Here is a 21,367-nt window from a genome sequence, read left to right as displayed (position 1 = left end):
CGGGCAGGAGTAGCTGGGCTGCATGCCGTCGGGTGGGATGGATCGCGTGCATGCATGCGTCCTACTCCCGTACGTCGTGCCGGCCTGACACTGTTCACGTGCCACCCCACCCCACCCCACCCCACCCACGTGCTAGCCTGATGGATTGATGCATGTCCGCACCCGACGACGGGCCTTGACCAGCAGGCCTTCTGCGCTACAGCTAGCTACCACACCAGCAGCAGCTAATCATATATAATCACTCACTCCAAAGCTGCTGCTTGCTCACCGCTGCTGCTACCGCCTATACGGAGTACACGTTCTCATCAGCTCAGCATTGCTCGTCTCGTCTCGTATCGTCAATTACGCGTCAGTACCTAATAAGCATGCATGCAATGACCGATCAACAACTATAACACGGCCATGCATAGACAGACAGACAGACAGCCGCGCCGGCATGCACCTGCCATGGGTCCGTACGTGCATCTCACAGAATATATCGTCACTGTGCTGACAGCCTAGCTAGCTACGTACTAGACAGCAGCAGCGCTCACGATGGACCTCCCACACGACGAACGGCGGCGGCGGCGAATTCCCCCCCCTCCCCTTTTTTTTAATGCAAAATCGATACGTAATTTCGTTTATATTTGACAAATATTATTTAATTATTGACTAACTAAGTTTAATAATATTTATCTCGCAAATTACAAATAAACTATATAATTAATTATTTATATATATATATATATATATTTAACGTTTTATGTATGTGCCGCAAGATTTAATGTGACGAAAAATTTGAAAAAAAATTTTGTAAAATCTTTTTGGAACTAAACAAGGCCCTGATGGAATTGTGGACACGCGGCACGTACGGATGCTAATCTAAGGCCAGTCTCAATGCATGTTTCATTGAAGTGTCATGCACATTAAATAGGATGCCACATAATAAGCAAAATTGCTGATTTGGCGGAGTCATTAAATGAAGGAGTTTCATCATATGAGAGAGGAGTTTCATCCCTATGAAACTCTTAGGGCACTCACAATGCAAGACTCTATCACAGAGTCCAAGACAATTATGAAAAAAAAAGGTATAAAAAATAAGACTCCAAGTCTTATTTAGACTCTAAATCCACATTGTTCGAGGTAATAAATAACTTTAGACTCTATGATAAAGTCTGCATTGTGAGTGTCCTTATGGCTCGGTTACCTAGTTTATAGTTTTGTTAACTATATCATGAAACTATGCATTGAGACTAGCCTAAAACTGACTAGTGAACCATGCGGGGTGGTTCGATTCACGACTTGACCGGCCAATCACCACCACAGCCTGACAGCACCCACCCCTAGTCGTGCCTAGGTGGCACCACATCGTGTACACTGACATGACGACCCGGCACGTACCTGCCGGCTGCCGCCAACCGTGGCTGTGGGTTCCCGTCCCGGCCGTCCAGTCCACCTCAGCACAGCCACACAGACCCCAGGCATATATGATGCACATGCACGCACGATGCACGCTGCTTTTCTTTCTTTCTTTCTTTGCAAAAAAAATGAAAAAAAATTGTAGCTAGGGTCATCGAGTAGCAACAAAATAGTAGTACCGGCTCGTCAACAAAAAGGTGTGCGTGGTGGCACGCTAGGATGCATGATCAAGGAACTGCTCCCTCAGCCTCAGTCGTCCTTCAAAAAAATAAAGTATTGACTACATTTATCTAAAAAAAATGGTATCATATCTTTTCAGCGTGTCGACAGCGAGACATCGATAATAACTTCGTGAATCTCGTAATCTGGCGGCTTTGCTTTTCGGAGGTACTCATAAGAGTAGGCTTTGCGTATGTGTATTCATAGAGGGTGAGTGTGTACATGTGTTGTGAGTGTCTGCGTTGTCCTGTGTAATTCCTTAAGAAAAAAAGGACCTATAGCCAAACTGATTAGAGGATTCCGGCGGCACCTCCAGGTCCTGAGTTCGATCCCCCTTGGGGGGCGAATTTTTCAGGCCTAAGGGTAATAAAAAATCCCCTCGTCTGTCCCACTCCAAAGTACAGGTCTATGCCCGTCCCATCTCACGAGGATGCAGGTGCCGCTGTATATGAAAACCGGTCGGGACGTCATCCCCCCGCAGCTCGTCTTTTTTATCTTTGTAAAAAATTGGTCAAATTGAAGATGGTTTGGTTTAGCACTTTAGCTATAATAACTACAATTTTTCTGGAAGAGTAGAGAGTAGTTAGCACACCTACAATAGGTTCTTATCCATTAGTTCTCAATACTAAAAATATATAGTATAAGGGATGTGGTTGCTCCAACAGATTACTCATCCTAACCTCCCATATCTAAAAGTTTTAGGTAACTCCACAAAATCCATCCCCCCTCCCTCAAATGTAGGAGATCCACTCCCCTATCCACTTTAGAGATGTTGGTAATTTGTTGGAAGAAGAGAAGAAAAAGCTACTACATTGAAGCATCTCCAAGAGCCTTTCTAAAATTTACATGATAAATAACTATTTGGAGTCACTTGAATAAAAATCGCTCTCTACGTGCTTTCACCCGCCAATATTTATTCTATACGTTGTACGCACTCCAGAGAATCAGAGCAATTTCAATATACTATTTATATCCTTCTTAATTTATAAAAACAACAATTTTGGTAAAAAAAAAATATGCTCGAGCGGCCTCTTTAATTGGATCTACAAATATACAACCTTGATTTTAGATTTTCTCACTAGCCAAAAATAAAAAAGGTTCAGGGATAGTTTTTTTTATCAAAATTCTATTTCTACATATTAGAAATAATATAAAGAATTTCTTAGAGTTGCTCTTATTAATAACAGAAGATCACCATATAGACTGCATCTGTATAGTGTATATATGCTCTTATTAAATAGATGGGACATGGCTCCTTGTCATTTGTCACGATATGATGGCATGCACGGACGCACGGTAAAGATTCTCTCTATGCATGCACGTGTGCCTCAATTGTATAGTATAGTTGTGCCGTAGTTTGGTTAGAGTCTTCGAGAGGTTAATCGAGATATGCATATTTTCTGTGTTTATTTACTCCTTGTCACTTATTGCTCTCCCATCGCGTGCGCGGATACAATTTAGGCCTCGTTTAGATAGCCAAAATTCTTCAAGATTTTCCGTCACATCAAATCTTACAGTATATACATGGAGCATTAAATATAGATGAAAAACAAAAACTAATTACACAGTTTGTCTGTAAATTATGAGATAAATCTTTTGAACCTAGTTAGTCTATGATTAGATAATAATTGCCAAAAAAAATGCTATAGTATTCCAAAACAAAAAATTTTGATAACTAAACAAGGCCTATGAGGAATTCTGAAAGAAAGAGTTGACTGTTGACTAGCCTCTTCGACTTAATTAACTAGTAGTATGTTTATTTAAAGAAAGATTCTTCTCCCATGCTAGACATTCATCTTCCACCGACCATTTTCTTTTCTGGTACACGATTGACACTTGACAATAACTAACCTATTTGGCAGAATATATAACTTCATTTGCTTTTCGCGATTAGAATAACCTCTGTGTACTTTTGACAAAACTTGCCTTGGAACATATTATAATGCTGATAACTTCCATGGCCATCCATTATTGATGATTTCAGTCTATTGCTTGCTGTGTGCATGCATGCATTCACACGCTAGACTCGATTGCCGGACCAAGCGATTCCCTCGATCGCTCGTCTGGCAGCTTTTTATACATATATATAAACAGTTGCAGATCCATCCCCTGATCTCCTCGATTTGTTTGTTTACTTTAACTATATGTATGTATATATCCGACAGCCGCAGCACAGACTCGCCACTGCCGATATATAGATGGATTATACACATAATCCCGGGCGTTTTGGCACCATCTCTCCCCGGCGCCCGGCAGCCGGACGGCAGCATCATTGCGGCGCCATCCATGGATGGATAACATGCCCGACCCGGGTACGGTGACGTAGAAAGAAAAAGAAGCCCTGTAATGGAGTAAGATCGAGAATTCTTTGCTGAATAGCACCTAGATTGAGGAAAGCTAGGGTTAAAAAAATTAACTTGTCGCTGTTGCATGGCAACCTAGCTAAGTACATTAATTCTACCAAAACAAAAACTAATATATATCCTTCTCGCTTACATGTGGGGGCGCAAGCGCACAATAATATACTAATAGTGGGTAAATATGTAACTCGATACAGTAATCAATCTAGATTTGAGTGCTTTATTGGATCATGCCATCTAGAGTCAGGAGCCGGCTGTTTTTTTTTTGTTGTTGTTTTTTTTAATGAAGCCGGCTGTTTGTTTTGGCTAGAGATTAAGAGCCTCTTTGGCAGACCTCCTGCAGGGGCTTCAGCTCCGGCTCCTATAGAATTTGTGCCAAACGCCTGCGCAGGAGAAGCCTTGAAAACGAGCTGGTCAAGAGCCCTAATTGTAAGGGCAACTCCAATGAGAGCAAGCATGATAATAACAGGCTATAAACTGGTTAAATGTTAAGGTGGAGGAGAGAGGAGATGATAGAGAGGTGAAGCAGGTTGTGAGTTTATAACCAGTTTAAGCAAAGAATCAAGAAACTTTATGCGAGAGATAAGTGGGCCTGAAGAGCTAACTACTCTATGGATGGGCTAAGAGAAAGCTGCAAAAAAACCTTACAGCCAACAACTGGCTATATTATTAGCTTTGCTCTGATACACCTTACAACTAGCTAAATTAATTTTTTTAATCACTAAATATAGTGCAAAAAAAAGATTATCGTGGACTCAAGAGTCCACTCTTGTATATTTCACGATGCATCCCTCTTTCGTGGCATGATGTTCAAGTATGCTTTGCTGTGGTTGTGGTCTCTCTTCTAAATTTTTCAGCGTAGAGCTAATACCTATACATAATGTTGTAGACACCCAAAATCTCACAATCAACACAAGCTGGGCCTATTCAAAGGAGGAGCTACCACAAGCAAAAGCAAAAGCAAAGCTAGTCCGACAACAAAAACAATGGCAACAACGTGCAAATTAATTAGTGCCCACATTAAAAACCTAACTAATCGCAAGCACGCAATTTATAGTTTACGAAGATCTGATTAGCCTGATAGAGAATTTCCATGGATCTGAGTGGTATTAATTGTTATTGGCGGTTGGCACCAGTTTCGTTCGTTGCTCTCCATGTTTATGGCATGCAGGAGTAGGTATTAGCTAGGATGAATGTGCTAGGCCACCTAAATATTCGCCGCCCGGGACCATGCGTGCACGCTTTACGTCTCTGCAACCGGGTAGCTTTGTTGCCCTCCATAGACATAATCCTGCTGCTGTCCCACTTTTGGGTACAGCGACTCCATCATCGTTTGCCTGCAAATTTCATCTCCTTCATCATCATCTTTAATCAGCGAAGAGAAATGTGTATACTGCTCCGTCTACGAAAGAATCAATTCCTATAATCTGTGTTAATCAAACTTGACAAACTTTATGCAAAAGAGTAATCAATATCTATGACATAAAATGCGCATCCTATAAAAATATATTCTATAATGAATCTAATGATACTAATTTGCTACCATCAATCTGGTCAAAGTTTAAATAGTTTGACTTAGGACAACTCTAGAAATGGATCATATATATATATATATATCACAAATAAGGAAATTAGCAGCATGAATATCTCTCCTTGAAAACGATAGGGAATTCAGTCCGGCTACTACACACACGCATGGTTCGATGGGCCTGATGAGAGCGATGGCTGTAGTAGTAGCCCTTTGCTGTGGGCCCGGCCCATGACGGTTTGCCGGGTGCAGAGGTGGGCCCCGCGCACCATTGGCATTATATCAGTTCGTCTCCAAAACCATAATGATGATTAATTATTATTTTTTTTCTCGTGCGCTACCAGTTCGGCTAATGTGTGGTGGTGGTGGTTTTTTCGCCGCTAATTGATGCGCTGACGCTGATGGGCGATGGATGAGCCGTCCCGATGCCCATCGACGTGCTTTTTTGTGTTGTGTGCTCTGCTTTTGCACGGCAAAATTAAAGCCTCTCGCCGTCGCGTAAACTGCAGGGCTGGGCTCTGCGTGCCGTGCACTGCACCACCGTGTGCTCGCTCGCTCGTACAAATAAAAAGCTCTCTGGCCCGTGTTGTTTTCCATGATAAGCAACTAAAGCAAACTATTTGCTTTGTAAAGGGGGGAAACAAAAAAAGGGAAAGATGAATGGCAGATAGATAGACTGCTATGCTACGGGCATCTCTGTCGGGTGTCTCTTGATGCATATCTTCTTAATTTCCTTGTGTCGTGCGTCTAAAGGTCGAACGGGGCTATTTGATTAGGGCAAGTACGAATGCACGATGCCTAATAACACGTAACAAAAGTTACTAAAAGGAAGAGTATTGTTGCGTCATTAAGCGCACTCACGATAGTTAATCACCACGATGATACAATTAGGTGCTTCAATCAAACTTTTATATATAATATAATCATCTTCTTCTAGTTGTATATATTGTACTAGCTAGCACACGCTTTATATACTAAGCACCTCTATTATAGGTTGTCCTATAAAAGCATGTCAAAAATAGACATGACACGCAAGAGCATAAATATATAGGCGTAGGCAGTAGCCACCCACGGACTTAATTGTTTGGACGTGGCGAAGGAATAACCGGCTTTCCTTTGCATCGACAGGGAAATTAATGGGGTGCGCGTGTGTATTGTTATTTTCGTTTGTAGTCTCTGCCTCCGTCTATCAACAAAACTACTAGTGAAAGTTAAACTACCACGAACATATTTGTCTAGTTCCTCTTTTTTTTCTCCACTTCACACGTCTTTATACCTATATATCTAGCAATAAAACATAGCATGCATCATGTCGAGTGTGATATAAGGAGGACATACCTGCTAGCGCAAACCAAACTATGTTTTGATGGGTGGCATGCAACAAGTTTATCTCAATAGTGGTAACATGGAAAGACACGTACTGCCACAAAACACAACTGCAACTGCATGAGACGCGCGCCGTCAATTCAGATTTAAAAAGTTTTTGAGTTTTAACATCGTAGTACTTTCATTTTTATTTAACTAGCCAATGCCCGTGCGTTGCTACGGATGACAAAAATATATTAATCTAATTTGTTGCTCCCATAAAAAGGGTTTTTGAAACAATATTAACACCAATAATGAAGTTAAAGAAACACATGATGTATTGATTTGCATCACTGGTATAAGTGGAAATGAAATGTTAAATGCACCTTGTCGAAATCCACCGAAATGATTAGGCTCAAAAGATTTGTCTCGCAAATTACATATAAATTGTGTAATTAGTTATTTTTTATCTATATTTAATGCTCTATACATGTACCGCAAGATTCAATGTAACAGAGAATCTAAAAAATATTACAATATTTTTTAGGAAGTAAACACCAAAACTAAAAAAAAAAATTAGTGTTAGAATTTTGGTGAACTGCTCAAGCTTTTGGGTTTTTGGATTTTTTGCAAAATACCATATCTAGATTTTCTTACCTAGGATTGATGACGTGGGAAGTCTAGGGATGGACATGCCCGAGGCGTTGTTCAGTCACTCGGGGAGAGGAAGCCATGCAACGCCAGGGGCCACTGTGCCTGTCGATCGAGCGCGCTAGCCGCCCAGGGGCGCCATGCCCATGGGTTGGCAGCGCCGCCACCAGGAGCCGCCATGGCCATGGGTCGGTCATACTGCTGTCATGGCCACCACAGTCATCAGGGAGGAAGGGGAGGGGGCATTGCCGCCTAAGGTCACTGTGCGCGCTGGCCTAGAAGCATCATAGCCAAGGGCAGCGTCTTATTGGGGGAGATGGCTCGCCGCTAGCTGGCTGGGGAGGGGTGGGCGGTGAAGGAGCTGTCGGGAGTAGACCGCAACAGAAGTCTCTGTTTTTTCTCAAGAGGCTGACTGGCTGAGGGAGTTGGGTGGGGAGGCATGGGGAGTCAGCGGCGGCACGTTGAAGATTGTTGACGTCTCCACTTTTATCTTTTTATTAGGTGTAGTAGAGATAAACATTGTCTAATTATTTAAATTTAAAATACTTTATGCATGTACTTAAGATTTGATGTAATAAAAAATTTTAAAAAGTTTTTAGTTTGTAGGCAATGCCCATACAGGCGCGCGGAAGCGAAGAATCAGCCGGCCGGCACCAAGAATAACTGTTGGTCTAACGACCCAGCCCTGCCCGGACTCAATATGTAACACGGAAAGACACGTACTGCTACAAAACACACACCCACACACACACTGCAACTGCCACGGGCCACCGTGCTGTGCAGTGCAGCTGGGCGTACTCCCAGCCGGCCGGCACCAACAAAACTGTTGGTCTAACGACCCGGCCGCCCTGCCCGCCGGTACGTGATGCGTTGGTACGCGCCCATACGTGCGCACGCCATGCCTGCCCGTGCCCTGTCCGAGACCGTCATTCATTCGTTTGCATCGACGTGTCATCTACGCCACGTTTAGTTCACTCCAAAATAAAAATAAAAAAATTAAAATTTTTCGTCATATCAAATCTTACGCATAAAATATTAAAAATAGACAAAACAAAAATTAATTACATAGTTCACTTATAAATCGCAAGATGAATTTTTTAAACCTAATTAGTTTATGATTAGATAATAATTATTAAATACAAACAAAGTTGCTATAGTATCCGAGACTGAAAAAAAAATTTCTGACGTGAACAAGGCCTAATCTCTTGCCGTGCTTTCGTCGATGATAGGATGGATCGCGTGACAGGATCTACTGTACTATACTGTATACATGCATGCATGTTTCATGTCATGTGTGTACCTTCACTTGATGGTCACTTGTTGGTGATCGAGGGCCGCAGGGGTAGGAGCGATGGTTTTTTTTTTCTTTTGGAGGGGGTAGGAGCGATGAATTTGTTTAAGGGCGAGAGAATTTTACAACTCCGGCAGGTGGTTGTTCATCGTATCATCTTGGAACCGATTCCAATTCAGCACACGATCGAGGGTGGTTGGACAATGACGAGCCCTCTCCACAGTCCCCACCGACCCCTGCTACCACACTAGTATTCATGTACTCTCTCGGCCTCGAATAATTAGTTTCTATAGATGTCTCAAGTTAATTTTTTTCATGTTTAAATAAGTTTATAGAAAAAAGACAGATGTTTTTTTCTAACTACACAGTATACACCTATAATACATATGCATATTCACCTTCATAAACACACAAACACAAATTCCTATCCCTATTGAGCACCTCCAAAGAACCGAGTCGATATATTTTGAGATTCACGAAATCACCACTGGTGCCTCACTATCGGCTGAGACGTCGCCTACCATTGAAAGTACGTATAGTATCGTTAAATCCTGAAATAAATCCAGAAAAATATGAGCATTTGTGCCAAGTCAAGAATTTAAACTTGAATGGGCAGGTTCCACCACAAGAAACCTAACCAACTAATCTATGACTAGTTAAAAAAAGACAGATGTTTACAACACCAAGTAAACATATATTAATAAAATATATATATATCATATATACTAGTTTAGTTTTATAAGTTTTGTCTTCTTTTTCAAAAAATTGATCAAACTTATAAAAAATTGATTTAATACAACTGAAGGAAAATCAGTTGAGCTGCCTCGCTCGTTAATCTTTCTTTTACTTTTAAACTCGCCTTAATTTTCCTGTTCCATCTATCCACGTCGAGTCTAATTATCTGGGTGCAGCACCTGCTCGTTGATGACATCGTCGGTAATTAAGGTCACTCTTTCACCTCCTAGTTTTCAACACACGAAACATTGATATAAAACGAGATTCTTTCACAGTATAAAATTTTATTGCACGATTTCATAGCTTACTTTACTATTTTTTTTCTCATCCCTATCTGCCTATCTTTTCTCTCATCCATCTCTTTCCACATGAAGCCGAGCGGCTCCAATGAAACGACTGACCTCCTCAATAACGTGGGTTTCATCCTCGTTTCGTGATGTTGGAAACGCCGCCTCACTCGTTTTGTGGCTATGAAACAAATTCCTTCTCTCTCCTCTTTGTTTCATGTAATTTGCTAATGTGGCATCTTCTTAAATGTCGTACATGAAACTTCTCATGAAATTTCATTAAGACTGACGTAAGTGTGGACAGTGGAGGCACTGCTCTGCAACAGGCACTGAACCGCCGGCCGCTGAACCCCAAGGTGGTGGCACTGCCACTGGCACGAAAGTTTCGTGTGACACACACAAGACTTCCATGCGTGGTTCCATCATTGTCTCTGCGAGTTGTATATATGGTGCAATACATCCTTTAATTTTTAGGGGAAAAAAAAAGAGGGGAAATTAAACCCATGGTATCCGTGTTTTAGTCCTCCTACATACGCCTCTATATATTCCGAAGGTAGGATTTAGTACAATAGAAAACCCTGATCAGCTAGGTATGGGATACTCGAAGTTTGGAACGCGCCTCTGCCGAGGGACTACACATGCTCACTTATTATATGCGCGCTCATGCACACCACCTCGCTTCATTCCCTCCAGGAACGAACGAATACAGTCTCGGTGAAGTACCTGGACTCTAATTAGTAATTAACCCGAGTGAGTGGCCTGAGCGCTTCATCTCCTTACCATCTGAGTTGACAGCGAGAACAAGGGGCAAATAATCATTAGCAAAGTTAACTTATTACATTTCCATTCAGGCAACATTTGTATTTGACAATTATTGTCCAACCATAGACTAGCTAGGTTCAAAATATCCGTCTCATAAATTATAGACAACTTATACAATTAGTTATTTTTTATCTATATTTAATGCTCCATAATGTGCCGCAAGATTCGATGTGATGCGGAAACTTGAAAAGTTTTTTAAATTATGGGGTAAACTAAACAAGGCCTCGGTCTTGCGAAGATGTCTAAAGCTATGGCATCTAAACACTTGTTTTACCTAGCAGTAGATGATCATAGCGACAATGCAACAACGTCTAGAACCACGCACATGTGAGCATATCCACTAGTCTTTCTTAGAATTACTTCTGTCTAAATTGTCATTTAGCAAGCCATTTGGTATTCGAGAAAAAAAGCAAGCCATTTGAATAAAAATCATTCTCCTTATCTTTCCACCCTCTAACAACTTTTCTGTATCCTGTCTTGTATGCACTCTAGAGAGCCAAACCCACTTAGAATAGAGGATGAGCTATATCTGAAGATATGTTTAAAAAGTTGTTGGAGGATTTTTTTTTTATTTTACACCAAGATCTTTATAAAGATCTATCTATAAGAAATGATATAAACAGACTTTGGAGTTGCTCTAGTACGTCCCTTGAAGGTAGCTTATATAAAAGAAGTAAGTAAATTGTTTTTTCTACTCTCAGAGATACTCCCTCTATTTTAAACTATAAGATATTTTGTTTTTTCTAGATACATAATTTTAATATATTTACTTAGATGTACGTTATGTCTTAAAAAGCAACTTTTACTCTGGAATGGAGTAATTAAGATCCGAACCGCATGATCCAGATAAGAGTATATATGTCGCCTGTATATATTTAGTCATACAAGTAGGTTGATCAACTCCTGTAAAATTTGCCTGTATTGGTCTTATGTTACGTTGTTATTAGGCGTTAATAAAAATGGTAGTATATGCGTGGAAATGGTTGGACAATTTTGAACTAGCTAGTGGCAATCAAAGACTATAGTAGTAGTAGTAGTAATTCTGAAACGGACAAGAACATTGCCCCTTTGGAGACTCAAAATGGTACTACCACATCTCGTCTCTTTTTTCTCCTCCTCCTCCTCCACCATGGCCACCACCCACCAATGTCTGCAGCACGCCCCCGGCCCCCGCGTCTCGTACGTGCACATGTGCCCTTTCGTTCCTTTTCCTGATGTCTGTGAGCATGCACGCATGAGCGTGAGCCCTACCGCACACATGGCTTGCCCACCCATCTCACGCATGCGCCCATCACCCATCCTTGGGTCTTGTTTACTTTCGAAAACTTTTGCAAGATAGAAATAGTAACAATTTTATTTATATTTGACAAATATTATCTAATCATAGATTAACTAGGTTTAAAAAATTTATCTCGTAAATTACAGGTAAACTATGTAATTAGTTATTTCTTTTATCTATATTTAGTGTTCCATGCATATACCGCAATATTCGATATAATGAAGAATGTGAAAAATTTTACAAAATTTTTTTGAGAACTAGGCCTTGCTCCTGCTCCTCCCCACACCCACCCAACCAAACCCAACACCGTGCGTGCAGTGCGTGACGAAAGGACAAGAGATTCTCTTGCCACGCCCACGCATCATCATCGAACGGATCGAGGAGGAGCACGGACGGCGACGACCACGCCGGCGCCGCCGCCGCCGCCGAGCTGCCCACCAAGGCGAGCACACACATGGACGACGACGGTGGGTGGAGGACTGGAGGGCAGGCACAGGCAGTGCCAAACTGCCAACCAGACCGGCGCTCACCACCAGCTAATTAAAAGCAGCAGCAGGGGGACGGAGTCCGTGTCCGTCCGGAGTACCAGTGTGTGTGTGTGTGTGTGTTGGCAGCAGTAGTCAAGCCCAGTCCCACGACAACACATGTGTGCGTGTACGTGCAACCAATATAAACAGCGCGCAAATGCTACGCGTACACCAAACAACAAGATTATTCCTCCTCCAGAAAGTCTTCCTACCTGGACCCTTGCGTTCCCACCATGGAGAAATGTATCTTCTGGCCTTGCTCTTAAATCACAAGATTATTCCTCCAGAAACGAAAACATATTTGCAGGTGCATACTGTTTTATTAGTTCGTTGTGTGTGTGTGTATATATATATATATGACAGAGAGAGAGAATCACAAGTGGTCGAATCGGTGGTGTGAACAAACCTGACTATCTTGTAGTCATAGATCTTTTTGTGAGCCTAACCGTCAAACGAAAATGATCGGTTTTGAGTTAAGATGATGGCGACGATGATAAAATCTAGTATATAGCGGAGTCACGTTAACCTTATATCGCTAATCCTGCAGAAATGTGTATGACGATTGAATTTTACCGTCCTAGTGATTAGTTAACGCTCGCTGTCATGACAAGACAAAAGCCTACAGATTTCATTTCTCAACCCCCCGCACAATGTGGTCCCATTGTCTCAGGAATCAACAGAGCATGACGGATTTATGAGTCGAGGTGATATCTGGATGGCACATGCTCTGTCCTCATGCATCAAGTAAGCATGAGACACGCGTGCTCTCACATAGTTGTTGTTACATAGTGCAGTATATGATTGGAATTTGTCGTCATAGTAATTGACGCTCACTATCACGGCCAGACAAGAGCTTACAGATTTTCATTTCCCAACCATACATTCGTTGTCTCGGGAGCCAGCAAAACATGACAGATTTACGAGTCGAGATGATATGATATGATAACATGGCCCATGATCTGCTCCCACGCATCAAGTAAGCGTGGGACACTCACATAGCGCAATCGATGATTGGAGTTGCTTACATTAGGGTGCAACGCTTGCTGTCACGGCGAGACAAAAAAAAAAGCCTGTGAGTTTTTTCTCAACCATGCACGTCGCTGGTCCGCTATCGCTTGCTCGATGGGCATGTGACACGTCTTGTTTGTGCGCATAGCGTTGCTCTTATTAGGTAGGGCCCTCCCCTCCTCTAAACATAGGTGCACCCAAAACAAACCCTTGTTGAGTCCTTCTCTCTTATATATAGACCCCACACCACCCTCCCTCTTCTTCCTCCTCCTCCTCCCCCATTATCTCTCCTCTCTCTCTCTCTCTCTCTAGCTCATTCTACCATTTCTCTCTCTCTCTCTCTCTTCTACTGGTCTAGGAAAAAAGAAAGAAGAAAGGAAAAGCAGCTAGGCGGCAGGCAGCTGCACCACGCACGGTCGCACGCACGTCGCCCGGCTGCCGGCCATGGGGTTCCCGTCGGTGTGCTACTGCGTGATCCTGCCGCAGCCGCTGATCCTGGTGCTGCAGCTGCTGGACTTCCTCCGGCACGCCGTGCTGCTGTGCCTGTCCTCGCTGGGCCTCGCGGCGTCGCCGGCCGCCGACGACCACCCGGCCTACTACGCGGCCCCGCCGGCGCCGGCCGACCTCTGGGCGCTGCAGCCGTCGTCGTCGTCCCTGCTGCTGCTGCAGGCGGGGGCGGCGCCCCTGCAGGAGGCGCCCACGCCGGCCGCCATCAAGGCCCGGCTCCCCGCCGTCCGGTACGCCGACCTCCTCAGGTCCCGCCGCGCATCCGCGTCGCCGCCGGCCCCGGTCCCGGCCGTGTGCGCGGTGTGCCTGGGCGCGCTCGAGGCGCGGCACCGCGTCCGGGAGCTCGGCAACTGCGCGCACGCCTTCCACAAGGCCTGCATCGACAAGTGGGTCGACAAGGGCCAGGCCACCTGCCCGCTCTGCCGCGCCCTCCTCCTCCCCGACCCCTCCAGCGCCGGCGCCGGCGACGCCGTCGGCGAGCTCGCCTCCTCCCCCTTCTCCTTCTGAAACCGCTCCCGCTCCAAGCAACCAAGCAAGCTAGTGAAGGCACCGCACACACCCACACGGACACGGCCGGGCCGGCGGCCGACTGGGAGGCAGAGCAAGGTCAGTAACTAGTTTATACCTACCTACAGTACCTGAAGCTAGCTGATGAGATGAGCCCCGTCGTACGGCCGGCGGCCCGGTCCACCATGGATCCAAGCTTTTTAATTTGTTTCTTGGAAGCAATGAAATGGAGAGGGAGAGAGAGAGAGAGAGAGAGAGAGAGAGAGAGGAGGTGTCAGTGAGCGTGAGGTGGTGCAGTATGATTGGTAGGTGAGGCACTAATTATGAGGAGGACAGGGATGGCTACCTGCATTGGATCTGGTGAATGCAAGATCCACCCATCCACTCCACTCCACCCTTTTCTCCTGCAACTCCAATTCACCCATCTCAATTACTCTCTCTCTCTTTTGTTTATTATGATATTATTAGTTTTTTTCCTTTTCTTTTTTTTTCTGTGGTTCCACTCATATGATTATTAACTTAATTTGTGAGGGGGAGCCAAGGAAGAGAGATGTACATTGTACATAGCAGCTGCATGCCTCCACTTGACAATATTATTGGGATGGAACAAAATAATTTGTCTCTCACATGCACTTGCCAACAAAAGTAATCTCTGTGTGTATACATATGTGTGTTGAGCTAGCTGTGCTCGTGCTCCCCCTGCCGTGTGATGTCATTAGCATAGTGCAATTTGGCTGGTTGTGTCTGTGCCATGATGTAATGCATGGGTGGTGATGGGTGTGTATCTCGATCTAATTGGGGTTCCCAACGGATATGCCCCTCTCATGTTTGGTGATTAGGGGGCCTCTCTGGTCTCTTAACCACCGTGTAGGGGGGACAATCAGGATATGAGCCTTGCTTAACGCAACGTGCAAGTGCCTAGGTCACGCCACTAGCCCCCCTTGGGTATACGTAGGCATGATGTTGTGCCGTAGTACTTCTTGGTAATTCTATAGCATAGCATAGCATAGTATAGTATATATGAGCAAGGTAGGAGAGTAGTTAACAATGGAGTTCCCTATAATGTGCTTGGATTCTAGCTAGCTAGGACTACCATGTGTAAGTAGTAGCAGCAGCAGTAACAGTAGTAGTATGTAAAAGCAGATGTAAAAGGGTTCGGTATTGGAAAAACTATTTCCTGTGTAGTAGTGTGTTGCAAAATGTGAGCCGTTTAAGTTTTGTTCCTTGTTAACCTTCTCTAACACTTCTGCTAAAGGTTACTGAAAAATTAATCAACATCCAAAACATGAAACTAGTTTTACCGAATCCGCCATGATATATCTATTGATAGTGCATTATTTGGTACTGCAGAAAAATATTAATATGTTTCTCCAATACTAATTAAGTTATAACTAGAGAGTTTATTTACCTTAAAACACAAAACTAAAGACTTACATTTTAGGGCGCAGCAGAAGATTTTCAAATGCCACGACTGAAGGTGGAGGTTGTTGTCTTGTAACATAAACTTTGCTCACTAGAATTCTATAAATAAATAAATAAACTCCACCACCCGGGCCATCCCCCACTCGGAAAAAAAAACACTCTTTTTTTCTAGTTTCGGGGTTATTGTTTGGAAATTTGCATGTGTTGCTTGCTCAGCGTACTGCAATAATACAGGCTTTATTTGAGGTTGGTAGCTAAAGCGACCCTCGTCTCCCTTGGCATGCATATAAATGGCTCGCTTAACAAATGGAATGAATTGGGTCACGATATGTATGGTCAAGATTTCACAATTTGACCTTGGGGAATAATGGGGAACCATATATCTCTGCAAAAAGAAGAAGAAGAAGAAGATCCCTTCTGCGTAGCGCCGTGCCAAATATATATTGATGTATGACGCGTGGTGGTACTGTACCTGGCACGTGTGATCTTTCGTGTTACAACTTTATTACGACGCGTTCACCGTGCATCTGCAATGCTAAGAGTGGCAAATTTTCAGAGACAGATTTACGAATTGTGTGAGATCTACTTGAGGCCGGACGATCGATTGTACAGTCCTCAATGTGTTGGGCCTGGGCCTGTCAACGGACGCCGGGCAATTAAGACCTTGCTAGTTACCAAAATTTTTCAAAATTTTTTTTGTTACACCGAATCTTGTGGCATATGTATAAATTATTAAATATAGATAAAAAATATATAATTTGGAAGATAAATCTTTTAAGTCTAGTTAGTCTATGATTAGACAATAATTATCAAATACAAACGAAAGTGTTACAGTAGCCAAACTAAAAAACGTCTTCAAAATTGTAACCTTCCCAGAGCATATAAGCTACTAAAATATTTTTTCCTAAAGCAAGTTCCCCACCAACTGTAGCGGCTCCTTCCGCTAAAATTTGCCTTTTTTAACGGATTTACCCCACAGAACCCGAGGTTTTTGGTGCATACAAGTATTTTTGTTAGACCACCGATGGGCAACTAAAGGAATACTTATGGTTTTCCCACTACTTGATAAAAGGATCTTGTGACTATCACTAGAAATGATCTTTCCCTCGCGTTTGGCTATACGGGAATCCTCGAATCTGGGATGCCTCGAGTGCCTAACTACGAGTGCGGCGTGCGAGTGTGCGGCGGGCGGCGCTTGGGTGGGAGAACAGGTGAGGGAGAGGGCAAAGAACCGAGGATTTCATTAGGTTATATATCTAGGGTTGTTAGTTGGGCCATTAGTCGGCTGAGTATTTCGGGCTCCAATGGAGATCTGCGGGTGGAATTAGAGATCCACACCAAAACCACAACATTTCAGGTATCCGAACAAAAAAAACCCATGGGTAAAAAGAAAGCCCTGAAACCGAAACTCGCTACAGTGTTCAAAATCCAAAAAGGTTTTGGATCTAAACTAAGGCCTGGTTTAAAATCCGATGATGGTATCATACTGATATAGTTACCCATGAGGCCCGAGCTCGTTAGCCCTTCCCAAGCACGACACGCCCTAGGGGACCAGGGCGAGCCTGGGCCATATCCGAGGCAAGCGGCATGCCCGCTCAAATGATAGGCACGGTGACAGCCCCGACAACTAATCCCACCAGGCCACTAGGCAGTAGGCACCAGCCCACCAGCAACTCTAACTTCCCCACCCTACACCTTTTCACTCTCTCACCTCTCCCCTGCCTCCCAATCGCACGCAACGGGCAGCGTCGCCGCCCCACCCCGCGCCGCTCGGTCCCGTCGTCGTCGGCCTCGATGCCTCTCGTCTCTCCCCTCCTCCCCCTGACTCTTCTCCATCTCACTAGGTGAGACAGGGTGAAGTCGTGAAGGTCTCCAGCTGGCACTTCAACAGCCTTAGCCCCGAGCTCCACCTGCTCGGTGGGGGTGCACCGCCCGGTCTCTTTCCACGCCTCTAGGTGCGAGCACGACGGTCCGCTCGACCAGTCGACCCTACTGGCCCGCTCCTCCGCTGACTAGCGGTGGCGCTGTCAGCTCCTTGCCTCCTCGTTGCAGCACGGCACGGCGCACTAGGCCTAGGTGCGAGCTCAGCGAGTCGGGCTGCCCGACACACAACATGCTTTCGGGCTGACCCGGTGGCCCAACAGGCCATGCCTAGGCCGTAGGTCAGGCACAAAGCCCACCTCGGCATGGCCTATTAGGCATGGTGGCCCGTGACAGCCCGACCCCCACCACTCCACCAGGCCGTGCTGGCCTGAGGGCGTGCCGGCCTGTTGGCCATCTGTACATACTAATGATGATACAAGTTACAGTCAAACAAAAGAGGGGCCAGACTCTAGTAGTCCAAAAAAAAAAAGGCAGTGAAGACCTGCACGGCACAGGAGGACAGAGCCTTGTTCAGTTGTTGGCGCCCTTTTGGTAGCAGCAATACATGTGCGTGTTCTCGGGCTGGCCTGCCTGCAAGCGGAAAACGAAGCAGAGTGACAGGCCCATCTAGACTTTTGGCCCGCTCTTTTCCGGCAGCAATTCAAGTCCCTCATAGCATAGCATCAGTGCATGTTCAGAACTGGATGGTGCGATGCGCTGCAGGCAGCGACACCCTTTGCTGGAGCTTTTGCTGAAACCAGCGAATTGAACTAGCGTCGGCAGCAGCAGCAGCTATGCTCTGCCGCCGCTGCCCCAACGTGCTAGCAGCTACCACAGAATACGCTCCCAAAATTCTCATCCCATTAAATATTTAAATGCATACATAAAACACTAAATATAGATAAAAAATAATTAATTGCACAATTTGTCTTTAATATTTAAGACGAATCTTTTGAGCCTGGTTGATCTATAATTGAACAATAATTATCAAATACAAATGAAAGTGCTACCATAAAAAAAAGAGAAAAAAATTCATAAAAATTATTGTTTATTACAACTTTTACAACCATTTGCTATTGCAGATCTAGCCTCAGTCTATTTTAAAAATCCTCTCAAAAAGTAATAGTTGATAGTACTGTTTGCTGATTTATTATGAGAGAAAAACATTGTTGGCTGGAAGAAAAAAATAGCTTATAAGCCAAGCAAACAGATTTAGGTGCTGCTGCTGTGTTTGGAAACTTTGCTGGCTTATCTAGGTTCTTTGCCGGTAAGACCTTGTTTAGGCCTTATTTAGTTACACCTAAGTTTCAAAAACTTTTTAAGATTTCTCATCATATTGAATCTTGCGGCACATACACGAAGCATCAAATATTGATAAAACAATAACTAATTGCACAGTTGTCTGTAATTTACGAGACAAATATTTTGAGTCTAGTTAGTCCATGGTTGAACAATAATTATTAAATACAAAGAAAGTGCTACAATACCCAAAAAAATTCACCCGGAAAACTAAACAAGGCCTAAGCCTGTTCGCTGGTCCAGGCTGAAAATATTGTTCGCTGATTTATCGTGAGAGAAAAACACTATTGGCTCGCAGAAAAAGTATGGCTTATAAGACAAGCGAACGGAAATCCAAAAACTTTTGAAAATTTTCCATCACATTGAATCTTGCGGCACATGAATAAAACATTAAATATAGATAAAAATTAACTAATTACACAATTTGCCGAGGTGAATCTTTTAAGCCTAGTTAATCTATAATTTGGCAATAATTTTTAAATATAAACAAAAAATGATAGAATACCTTAAAGCTTTTCACCGAAAGAACTAACAAAGACCCGTAGATTGCTCACTATTTCCCTAGCTACCCACGGGGAGCAAAAACTGCCCTCCGCACGAACAAGTTTTTTTGGGGCCTGTGCCATTTTGGTGAAGCAACTCATCCAGGAACCAAACGCGCCCTTGTTGCTAAGCGTATTAGACGACAAACATCCATTCTTGCAAATTACTAGGTTCATTCCGACGATGATGAAGTGAAGCTCTCCGCTGTCACGGTCTCGGACACACAACATACAACATGTCTATTTCAAACTTGGCTTGTCACATTTCTTTTGAAGGATGATGATAGAAGTGAGTATGTGACCTTAAGAATAACTTGCAAATAAGAAATGTTTTGGTCAAATAATACACCGTTTCTATTTTAACCTATTTAACAGACCAAATTTGCAAATGCTCTCACATATTTGAGATTGAATTGTTTAGTCTAATAATTGGTGAAGCCAAAACCCTTAAAGTGTCATATTACTTGGCGGCTGTAAACTAGATACGACTTGAAGGGCTCTTCAATTAATTTTTGCAACATGTGACAATAAACCTCCTCAAATAAGAAGCACACGAAGACCTCTATTTGATGTGGAGGAGACTCATTCAAAGTTAGTGCTATTTGGTTTACTAAATGTTTATACATTGATGCTCCTTCAAAATCCCTTGATTAGTAAGGCACCATTGGATGAAATCTTTTCTCAGCAAGAGACACATGGAGGCGGAGAAAATCAACATGGGTGGTCCAACCAAGTTTGAAGTTTAATACATATCAAATCCGAGTGCACCTCAAACTCCACGAGTAGATGGAGGGAGGTGGATGAGGAAGGGGTAAAAGATGAAGTTGATTTGGACCATCAATTCCGAATCACAACAAAATTTGATTTACAAAAAAATAATCCTCTTAAGATACCTAATATATGGAGATATGCGCTATACATTTAGTATAACAATTTTTTTTTCAATTTCTCGGTGATGAAAAGTCAAGAATATATGAAAAGTGTAAAAGACACGTCAAAAGAAAACATGAGAAACAAAAGATAAGTGTAAAAGACATAAGAAATATAATCCCTCGAAGCAACGTCTTTATTAGCATTTATTTAGTGCTTTGTTTACATTAAAACAGAAACAATAACACTCAACTAAGTGCTTTACGCTATTACCGCTTCCACACACGTTTTTTCCGCTACAGTGTGCGCCCACACCCGACGCCTCCCCCACCCCTCTCTTCCTTTATTTTCTTTCCCCAACACTCCTCTCTCCCTCTCTCTTCTCGGCGCCGACAAGCTCCTTCCTGGCGGCCTCCTCTCGGCGACCCTCACCCGTGCCCCGACGACATCCTCCAGAGGAGCACCACCCATGTCCCGGTGAGCCCCACCCGTGCCTGGCGACATCATCCAGGAGAGTACTACCTGCGCACAGCAAGCCCACTCACGCGCGAGCTCGTCGACTATGGCGGATCCGCCGAGGTAGGTCTCCTCATCCTCCTCCTCCTCCCCCTCCTTTAGATCTGCCAGTTAGGGTTTCAACGAGCTCTTCCCCTCTTTCTTCTCCAACTCCGACGGTATAGAAGGGGCTAGCCGAGAGAGCGAGGTAGACAAGTCAGGCGGTGGAGGATGGTTGGCGGTGGTAGTGGTGGCTAGAGCAAGTCGGAGTGAGGGAGGCTCACTAGAGTTGAAGAAGATGGCGACGACCGAGAGAGAAGATAGCAACAGTGGACGAGGAGGGAGAGGGGAAGAGCGTGGCCGTTGGGTCAGGTGTGCCAACACCTAGGTGTTTAATGGACAAACTCAATTAAAACCCAACACACATTTAGGCAGTATATTTCAAGCCGTCG

The 21,367-nt window shown here is 43.8% G+C and overlaps 1 protein-coding gene across 1 annotated transcript; it reads left to right on the top strand.

Annotated features, from left to right (window-relative positions):
• On the top strand, positions 13,563 to 15,638 carry LOC8076599 (putative RING-H2 finger protein ATL69). Its single transcript, XM_002445035.2, has one exon. It carries the CDS (start codon positions 13,855 to 13,857, stop codon positions 14,422 to 14,424), a length of 570 nt encoding a protein of 189 aa, XP_002445080.1. The 5' UTR covers positions 13,563 to 13,854; the 3' UTR covers positions 14,425 to 15,638.

This window comes from Sorghum bicolor, chromosome 7 (assembly GCF_000003195.3).
Source record: "Sorghum bicolor cultivar BTx623 chromosome 7, Sorghum_bicolor_NCBIv3, whole genome shotgun sequence".
NCBI lineage: Eukaryota > Viridiplantae > Streptophyta > Magnoliopsida > Poales > Poaceae > Sorghum > Sorghum bicolor.
This window is presented reverse-complemented; position numbering and strand designations above follow the sequence as displayed.

What these genes read in the sequence shown, in the direction of transcription:
- LOC8076599 (XM_002445035.2), top strand. Translation starts at nt 13,855, where the DNA reads ATGGGGTTCCCGTCGGTGTGCTACTGCGTGATCCTGCCGCAGCCGCTG.